General features: G+C 36.2%; 1 protein-coding gene across 6 annotated transcripts in view; it reads left to right on the plus strand.

The window, feature by feature from the left end:
- The window catches only part of PPARA (peroxisome proliferator activated receptor alpha), an 83,566-nt gene extending 74,079 nt beyond the window's left edge, over nt 1-9,487 (plus strand). For 5 of the 6 annotated variants that reach the window (XM_049821563.1, XM_049821562.1, XM_049821565.1 and 2 more), the window contains one exon: nt 1,677-9,487. In XM_049821563.1, coding sequence (XP_049677520.1) covers nt 1,677-1,924 — 248 coding nt within the window. In that variant the 3' untranslated portion in view covers nt 1,925-9,487. The remainder of the gene's footprint in view (nt 1-1,676) is intronic. The other variant, XM_049821568.1, reaches the window with a different exon arrangement.
- Nucleotides 9,488-10,554: the final 1,067 nt, after the last annotated feature.

Consider the following 10,554-nt stretch of genomic DNA (forward strand, 5'->3'; position numbering starts at 1 on the left):
TTTCTTCATGTGAATTAATAATTTTAATGGAGAAGCTTATATATTTCTTGAAGATTCAGTTCTACCACTAACAATATCATTTGCCCTTTTAGCATGTTTCATGGAAGATACTGTGTAACTTAATATTCTTGATCCTGTATTTTGCTTTGCAGAATTGTAGACTTGCTTGGAATCACTGTTTAGCCTCCCTTAGAGAGAGGGCGAGTTACTCTGTTTTTAAAAGTGGGATGTGAAGAGTGTTGGTGGGTTTTTTGTTTGGGGTTTGCTGGATTTTTTTATTTTTTTTTTTTTATGTTTAAGACTGGCTTGGAAACAGTACTTGTATCTGCCAAATGGGCAGAAAAATAGTATGTAATGAGACTGGAGGCAGGTGTAGATTATAGCTTTGCTTATCTTTGACACTTGCTGATTGCATCCTGTAATGAGTTCTGCACAAATGCACAGCTCTGTTGATGTGTTCTGATTTTAATGTCACAGGGTGTTTTAAAAAAACAGCTTAGCTAATTAAAAAAATATCAGCTGATGGTATTTTTAAAAAATATTTCATAGTACCTAAGGATATGGGGATTTTTGTTTGTTTTTTTTTAAATGCCCATTGTTTGAACTCTTTGAGTAAAGGAACACAAATATAATAAAAATTTATAATCCTTTCTTTCACCCAGAAAGTAAGGACATTCATATTTAAGGTTAAATTCAAAACTATCCATAAGCATTTTGAGAACGGGAAATAAAAGATAAAGAAAGTTCCAACAACTGCTCCTGCTTGCCTTTTTGCATTCTGCCAAACTCATAGGATGTTTCACTGCTCTGGCTGCATCCTCAGCAATTACAAGAGAAAGATACAATCTGTAGACTGTCAAAAGCTCCATGTGTTAGTTTAGACAGTAAGTTCCCATCAAATCTTGAATTACTTTTGCACAATAACTTGGTATGTTGATGTTTCCCAAAGTCAAGAGAGTTCTTTGCAGGCAAAATGTTTGGGGATTTGGTCCTGTCCCCGCCCCCACATCCTTTTCCATGGAACTAGCTTAAGTTTTCAAGAAACATATTTAGTCTGTTGTCCCAGACTTCTTACAGAGAAGTTTGGTCTGGAGAGTCTTTGAAGGTATTACATGAAAATGAAATCATATACTAGAAAGAGTGAAACATCCTTAATAGGTGCTTCTCTATGTCCTGTCAAGAACTTGTGCTATGGAAATATACACACGGGAACCAAGAGTGAAAGCCTGTTATTTATGTCTTGCTGTATTGCTACCAAACTTCAAGAAATCTAGAAATAGCCACAGGCTTTTTCTTCTGTCCTTACTGTTCGGATTCTATTATCAGGACATACAAAATATAGAACTGGATTCCTAGGCTGGGGACTTCTGCTGGGTTTTGGGGTGAGAGGGTGGTATGGGGTTTTTTTCTTTTGTAGCATGGGTTGTATTTAGTAGTATGAAATATCTCCTCAAATAACTGTGGGCATTGACAAAACTTTGGCCAAGGGATAAGGAAAACTACAATATTTTTTATTTTTTTTCCTTTTCTCTTTTTAAGATCCATTTTGAGCCTCATTTCCTTCAGTGTATAATGTAAATACACTGTAGCCTACAATATAGAATCTATAAAGTAGGCTACTTTAAAGAATAATTATAAAATTATGACATGTATTCTTTTGTTTGTTTTGAGAACAGATCGTCCTGGTCTTGTAAATGTAGGACACATTGAAAAAATGCAGGAGAGCATTGTGCATGTACTGAAACTTCACTTGCAAACCAACCATCCTGATGACATCTTCCTCTTCCCTAAACTTCTCCAAAAAATGGCTGACCTCCGACAACTTGTCACAGAGCATGCTCAGCTTGTTCAGATAATTAAGAAGACTGAATCTGATGCACATTTACACCCTTTACTACAGGAAATCTACAGGGATATGTATTAAGGACTTTTAGTATTTTTTTCCACAATATTTAAAGACAAGAGCAATACTAATAACAGATGGGAGCAAAACTACTTGCACAGTTATCTGCTGTTCACTCAGCCCAGAGCATGAAAAATCTAAAAGCTGGGTAACTGGAGTGTTACACTTCTTTTGGTTTGGGATCTTTTGTCTTCTTTTGAAAGAGTTCTACAGAAAAATACTGATCATAGTGCTCATGAAGTGTCTTATAATGGTTCTTTTATTTGGAAATTTGAAGATTGGTAAGGAATACATATTTGTATAATAAATCAGAATGTTAAGTAACAGAAATGAACAAAATTGTATTTCCTCTTGGCTTAGTCATTATAGAATTAATATAACAAATTCAGTAAATTCTTTCCAGGTCTATGCACAATCATAAAGATTATGCACTTTTGGCTAATGGTAGTTGCTGAGAACCAGCTAACACTTTTTCAGTCTAGGTGTATCAAATGGTTGGATATTACTGTACATACACTTCTAAAAAATTTGAAAGACCTCTGATCCGCTGCTGCTTTAATTCCATGAAATGCAGTACAGCTTCATACAGTATTACATTGGTATACGTTGGGATTAGCACATTTAAAAGATGGTTCTTTTATGAAACGCAGTAAAATCCGAAGAGTTATCTAAAATACAGCAGAGATGCTCTATTCAGGTGTTTGTTGAAGAGTAAATGTGATAAAGCAATGGAACCCTTTTTGAAAAAAGTGTTTTAAGGAAATACAAAAATGTCCCTGAGGAAAAATATATCATACCATGTGTATTTTGGAGAACTTGTAATAGCTCAAGATGCAGTTTAGACTTAAAAATACTGTTTTGAATTAGCGAGAGTTTTGGAGAGACTGAAAAATCTGACCCTAGCCCAGACTAAAGAATTTCAACTGCAGTGCAGTGATAGCTTACTCTGAAGAAATGATTGTATAGGAAAGGTACCTTCTTTCTTGACAAGTATCTTGGTGGTATGGAGTTGTTTGGACCTGTTACTTTTCTGATTAATGCACTGTTTCATTTTTTCCAGTTATCCACTTGGATATATTTATTTCTATTCCTTCTTCAGCCTTGTCAATAGAATTATTAGCTAGATTATTTCACCAAATTTTGTTCTTGTCCATACAGCCATAGTGGATAAGGTGACAGATACCAAGAACAGGGTTTGTAGATGTCAATTGTGTAATACTATGAAAGAGAGCACAGTTGAGAGTAAGTTTATCACGTTCCTGAGAGCAAACTCTGATTTTACAACAGTACTTATTCCTGATGCAAAATAAGCCATAAGGAAACTGCTTGACTTTGCCATTTTACAGGATCTTTTATCAGAGAGTACTACACAAAAGTGTCAGTTGCATGCAAGACACTGTGCTATTTTGTGTTCTTTTTGGTTTGTTTTTTTTTTTAATATGGTAACTTCACATTATTATTTCTTTATTTCACTATTTGTTTCATAACACAAAGATCTCGGGAGCCAGTCTTAGCATTTTCACAATTCAAGCTTTCAGTGGCCCAGGAGGACACTTTGTACTTGTTTTATTGTAGCATGTTTGAAGACTTCAGAATCTTAAACCTTCACTGCAAGAATTAAGTAAGACCGATAAAGTGAGAGCATCGCACTGTCACAATGCTTGTTTGTTTACAGGCCCGCTGGCATGGCTAGACACTGGATAAATTACAGGTTTAAAAGCAATTCGGTATTTATCCAGGCAATGGTCATTAGCAGAGGTTTTAGTGTCAGATATATTTAGTGTAAACTATTGAAGCGTGGGCCTCAAATTTGTTGACCAGCTGGGACAGGATAGAAACAATAAATGCATGTGCACAAAACTCTCCCCATCCCTGTCGCCAGTCGGCAACAGGAAGAATAAGCCTTACGTTACAGCTGCTTCTAATGCTTCATTAAGAGAAGATCATTGGTCTTACCAGGAAACAGCAGAAGCAATGAGGTTGTCTTTTGTGTCTTACAGCAGTACGTAGTATGCCCTCAGAAATAACAAGAGGATTTTAGCAATGATGCTGCTTTATTCTTGAGGTCAGCCATGTCTCACTAAGGAACAGTGGGGTTTAGGCATAAGACATTGAGCATTGAAATAATTGATACGCAATATACTGCTTACTCAAAAAAATTGTCAGAGTATCAGCCATCCTGTGATGGCATACTGGAAGTCTAATAGCCAATTTTATCTTCTAAAGAAAGTATAAGCTGAAATTTTTTCCCCCAAAGCTCAGATTTATGCAAAGGGCAAATTTAAGGTTGTGTTCCATAGTTTGGGTGTACTGAAGTTTCTCAGCAAAATCAGACAGTTGGTGTGGACAAGAACTATTTTTCCTGGTCTTGTTCTCAAAAATGGCTAAAAGACTTTACTGAAAGTTTTAAAAAACATGGAAAATTTAATAATAAATACTTAAATTCTCAGCAAAACTATAAAGAACTGAAACCAGCATCATTCAGTGGAAGGCATAATGTTTAGCTATATTAACAGCTGCTTGTAACAGGTTCCTATTATCGGCATTAGGAAAGTAAGTAATTTGCATTTTTCCTGTTCCAGATCTATTTTGTTTTGTTATTTGAAAACCAGCAAGCATTTTTTTACTAGCTCCTTGGACACCGAAGTTTGATTTCTGTTTTAAATTAAATTGCAGACCTTTAATGAAAAAAAAAAAAATGGAAAGAATGCATCTCTGAATTACAGAAATATGAACAAGATGTTCACATAGCCTGAAATTCTGGATAGATTCCACTGCCCACACTGCTGCACTGTGCACCTACCCACAGTCTCTTCAAAGAATGACACAGGGCAGACAATTCACTTCCCAAGTGTTAATGGGGAAAAGAAGTTCTTAATTTCTACATCACACTTTTAATGAAGTATATTCGCTACTTCAGTAGTGACTGCAGCAGGCTTTTGCCAATTAAGATTTCAAAATGACTCAATTTGTGTTCATTTTTTTTAGAAGTTTGGAATCTGAACTAGCTCAAGATCTATTACTGAGGAGCCTTCAGCATCTCCACCTTGTACAAATCACCTAATATTTTAAAATACCCATTCTATGGAGGGAAATAAAGTGATAAGATTTTAGGTTTAAAAATTTATTAAAAATTTGCTGGCTTGGTAGGTATAATTTGATCTGATTCTATCAACATAACTTATTTTATTGTCATAGCACTGAACAACTCTGGTTAGCCACCAGGTACCCACAAACAGCTTAAGACAAGAGACAACAGATGGATAGAGAAGAATCCTAGGAAACAATGGTATGACTTAAGTTTTCAACAAACCTACAGCTTACTCATTTTTTTTGAGGGTTGTTTGGTTTTTTTATTTATTTATTGGGATGCCTGAGGTACTTCGACAAAGGGGAAGAAAAAAAAAAAGGAAGGTTTTGTGCCAAGTGTTAGGGAAATCTGATGTTCGTTTTTATCTCCTTTTTAAATATTTTCTTTAAAGAAAATGTCTTCAGTGTAACAGCACAGAACTGCCATTTAAAAAAAAAAATCAGTTACTTTGTACCTTTTTAAATTTCAGAATGCCATTTTTAAAAACAAATTGACAGACAATAGATAGGAATATTTCCACTTACAGAAACGGAATCTTTCTCCACCTTTAAAGAAATCTTTTTTATTTAATTGCCATTTCCACGTGCCTTTGTGCTTTGGTTCTAGCCAGCTGCTAGAAAGCTGAAGTGTTGCCAAAGAGCATATTTTTTGCATTATTTCTGGCCCGCACAGATTTAGGAAATACCAGCAGTTGCACTAAGTCCGTTCTCATGAGAGAGCTAGCACAAGTTTGCAAATCAAAGAGCTTATAATAAGCATCTAAACATTTGTTTGTTTATTCAAACTGCTAAAACTTGGGGAGATTTATTCATCACGAGAGCTGGGTCACATACTATTAAATTTGAATTTCCTCCTTATTTCTGATGGAAAGCTGGGACAACACGCACCATCTCAGACAAAGCAGTTGGAGAAGATTACACCGTAGCTGCCCATACTGTGTCTGAAGAGGAACAATTTCAGCTCTGTCTCTCCTTAAAAGCATCCCTGTTATTTAGTTGAAAATCTGCAACTACACTTAAAAAATGCATTTGCAGCTGTTGTGATATTACTTCAGCATAAGGTCTTACAAGTAATGGTCCTTCCCTGAAAACCCCAATCCTTTAAAGTGTTGAAATGTAAGGGGTAATGTGGTATCTGCTGCTTGCTTATATCTCAAGTGCTTTCTTGATAATCAGTTGCATGTAATTATTTTTTTATCTAGGCTTAATCAGCTTTGTTATCCTTCTTCTACTAGAGATTTAAATTATATGTGGGTTTGATCTAAGATTATTGATGTTGTAACGTATTATGGGATTTTTTTAACTTAATGTAATACCATTTCTTCATGTTTCAATTTGTAAAATACAAGACTATGATTGCAAGGTATAAATTTTCACTAAATTATATTACAGAGGTGCTTTATGAAAAATATGTAAATTATTTAATTTAATTATTTGTTTCATACTTTATCGTGTGAACCCTTTTGTACAGTGAGGAAAGATGTACTTTTATGGGGTAAGGATGATGGGCCTGAAGTCAAAGACAAACTGCTATTTATTCCAGTCTGGTCTTTATTACTGTATCATTTGTGAAGAAGTATCACAAATTCTGCAACTTCTCACTGTTTTGTATTGACAACTGTAACAAAATTTTAAAATATATTTTCACACAGAACATAGACTTCCTTTTATTTAATTTTAATAAAAGTAAGTCTAGGTGAGGAAGAGCTGTAATCCCAAAATTGAGTTAGTATTTGTAACGTTTTAACTCAAGTTCATCAATATGAAAGATAGCTTATAGAACCAAGTTCTTCCATGCTTTACAGCACAGTAGTTCATTTTCCTTAAAAGTCTGAAAAGAGAGCTAAAAAGAGCTACATTCTGTTAGTACTCCATTACTCATATTTGCTGAGGAACTGACTTGTGGCTTACTAGAAATAACAATGTGTATTCCCTGGATTATTCCCTGCTACCTGCACTGAGGTCGATCTGCAGTTTTTATAGATGTATTTTAAAATACATAATTTGGCAGTGCAAAACAAAATGTTGAAATGCCGTTACTGGCTGTTCTATAGGAGTGTTCCCTTTACGATTTTAAGTAGAGATGAATTCAGAATCTGTTCATAGGGATTCTGTGTCCTGCGATTCAGGTGTGAACATCTGTGCTTACAGCATTCCTGCTATAACTAATCCTGATACAGGAACAAAGTTGCCTTCAAGGTGTACCTCTTATTTTGCTGTAGGCAAAACATAGCATCTAGTACAAGCACAGTATATTACAGATGTTCCAGCAATGATTTATACTTACTGCATTTTATTTGTAATAGCTAAAATTTTATTTCCCCAAATCGCTGCAACTTGAAATTTTCACTTGATCAGTATCACCACACAGGTGTTATTGTCTGCTAACACGTGCGTCCTATTTGTACAAGCTCTAGTGGACTTTCTTGTGGTAACCTACAGCTACTTCTTTTCTCAGTTTCATAGGCGGCAATGAAAAAACCCTGTAAAAGGTACTAACAGGTATGTTGCTTTATACTGTAAATACGTGATACAAATTAATTGTTAACTAAACCCATCCTAGGGCAAGGGTGTTTCCTCTTTTGTTTTCTCCAATGTGCTGACAGGTTTTTTAAATCCTTTTTTGGCTTCTGAAGCTGGTTTTGGGTTTTTTCTTTTTGAACTCCTTTATTGTGTTAGTCGATCTTGTCAGATTCCATTGCAAGGATGTTTCAAAACAGAATTCCTATTGCAAGGACCTCAATTTCAGATGAGTTGTCTCTGCCCAGGGAATAGGCTGCATGCACAAAAGAGATTAATCTGATTACAGGCCGGGCCTTAAATAAGGACTGCAAGATCAAGCATAAGGTACTTAAAGTTGTTTGTAAGTATTTTGGTGCATTTTCTCAGGTTGGATATGCAGGTTCAGTAATCCCTATTGTGGAAAAGACACCAGCCTTATGATCAATGCAGGAAGTTTCAAGGCATTCTTTACACTTGAAAGAAATAAAAAAAAATTGCTGGTATGGGAAAATACTAACCAACTGAAATATTGGCAACATGCAAGTACTGCATTCTACTCCTACTGTGTAGGAGCGCAGAACAAAATCGCTGAAAAATCCGTTTGTGATGTGCAACGGGAACTGTAGGAAGGTTAGGAAAACTTCTGGTGGATGACTCGTATACAAATAACCACGTAGAGTGCTGCTCAAATCCACAATCGGTTACCTCTGGCCCATTCAGATGCTCTAGGTCTATTCTGCCACATGGTAGAGTCAAGTAGCCTTCGTGGAGACACGGTGCCTTTGCCCTCCCGTTAGGAAGAGTGCTGTTCGCCGTGCCGCCTGCGTATTCAGACGGGCATCTTGGGGCACTCGCCAGCAGCGCCGTTTGGCAGACGGTTCCTGAGCAGACTGCTGTGGCTCTTCTGCCGGTGGCCTGTGTGCAGGTAGTGGGAGGGAGCTGCTTCTAATCGAACCGTTCATCCCTCTCCCCCGGGAAATGAATCCTGTAGGATAGGGCATGGCTCCATCTCAGTAGCCACAAATACTTTCCTCTGGTTTCAGAAGGAAGAACATTTATAATTTTAGTTATTTCTTTAGTGATAACAAATCTAATCAATGTTTTAATGTTATGGATTTTTAACAAGAACACCCATCTTAACTGTTTGACAAATTCTGTTTTATCAGCTTCTCGAATGAGCTGCATTTCATATTGTGCCTGCTACTTCACAGCTTTTACAAACAATTGCGCTGAATTTTCTTCAGGAACGTAACACAACAGTTTAATTACATCATGATGTTAAAACCCTTTGTCACATCTTAAATTGTCTGTTATCTGATACGACACAAAAAAGCACATTTTTGTTAACATTGCCAAACCCTAATCACTAGAGCTAACAAGTGTTTAATTAAATCAAGATATCAATATTAAGGGAAAAAAAAAACCCAGATCATTATTTCCAGTCACCTATGTTTTTAGGAGGTTTTGGGTACGTTTTGTTACAGTAAATACAGAACTTACAAAGAGCAAACATTTCTTGCACAGAGTAGTCAAACCTAATTCTCATGGAATGCTTGTTTCCCAGCAAAATACCACTAATTCAAGCCAAGTTCCCAAGTTTCTTTCTGTCAGAACAATGCAAATGACATTTTCAAGGAAGAATGGAAGCCCTGGTCTCACAGGGATTTATAGGAAAGACAAAGCCTCTTGCACTTGTGAATGTAAAAATTACATATAGCTAAACACGATGATGCGTTCTCACATTACCAGCCTACTGATCTAGGATGAAAAAACTTGAACTAAATATTTTTCTTCTTTTTTATATTCTGATTTTTTTCCGTCTCCTTTAAAAATCACAGGTTGAATTCATAGTGTTTGTATAGAGACTGGTAGAAACCTATGTTCTTTAAAAAAAAAAAAAGTAATCCTTTAAGATTGAATGTAAACACAGTTAATTTGAAATATGGGTTTGCCTTAATGGTTTTAAAAAAATAAAGTATTTTTAAAAGTGAATTTAATGACTTCTGCTGATCTTTTATTTCCAGGAAGGTAATTCACTGTAATGTCACGGGTTTGAGACAAACATACTTGTTACCCTCTGCTGGCTGCCTCTTGTACGTTATCCAAAGCAGCTGCCAAGTCTTAACCGAGTCCCTCATTCAATGACCATGCACGCACGAGTAACTCTTATGTACATGAAAGTAGTTCTGTTCTGTGCTCTTGTACAACCACTTAACAATCTCAACCGATAGCTTGTATAAATGTTTGCAGAATCAGGACCTTGGGGGGTGCAGGGGGGTGGCGCACCTGGGAACGGGGACACCCATTGCTCCTTCAGCGATAGTAACAGTGCCATGAACGTGTGTTTTGTGCTGCTCTACTGTAATTAAGAACTTGAATGATTTTGCCTTAACCTGATTTGCCTTAATTTAGGACACAAAGCCCTGCTCCAGAAAACACTTTTAGCTGCTTAACTTTATACCAGGGAGTAATCATGCTGATTTTTTAGTAGTGAACAGGAGTGGACAAGCAACCTTTGGTGGGATTGGTGCGCAGATTTTCTGGGGGTTAGCATCAAATATCTGTTAACAAATTGTATTACATTTACCGCATAATAGAATGTGTGTCTTGCAAGGACATTTTAAAGGTGGAATGATATTTGAAGCATCTTTAAAGTGATGATGCTTATAGATTTACTACTGTTAGACGCACCGTCTAAATTAGGAATGTGTAACATACATATATACATTGCATATATAATATCTATTTTTTTATATATATATTTCATCAGTTTGTCTGCTGACCCACCATCCTGCTGTGTCCTTCCATTCTCGTTGACTGTACGACCAGCTTGAGACGTGCTGAATGCAACAAACATTGAATGCACTTCTACATGAAGTGTAGCATACTAACTCATTCGATGAGCGTGGCTGCAATTAAATTGGTTGGGAGGGTATGTCACCCATAATTGTTTTGTTTCAAGAATCCGGGGATTTATTAAGCTGGTAAAAGAGTGCTGAAGTGAAAATTACAGCAGAGGATAAAGAATTGCATTTCTGCATCAGCTGTGCTCAGGAGCA

This window comes from Accipiter gentilis, chromosome 18, assembly GCF_929443795.1.
Source record: "Accipiter gentilis chromosome 18, bAccGen1.1, whole genome shotgun sequence".
Taxonomy (NCBI): domain Eukaryota; kingdom Metazoa; phylum Chordata; class Aves; order Accipitriformes; family Accipitridae; genus Astur; species Astur gentilis.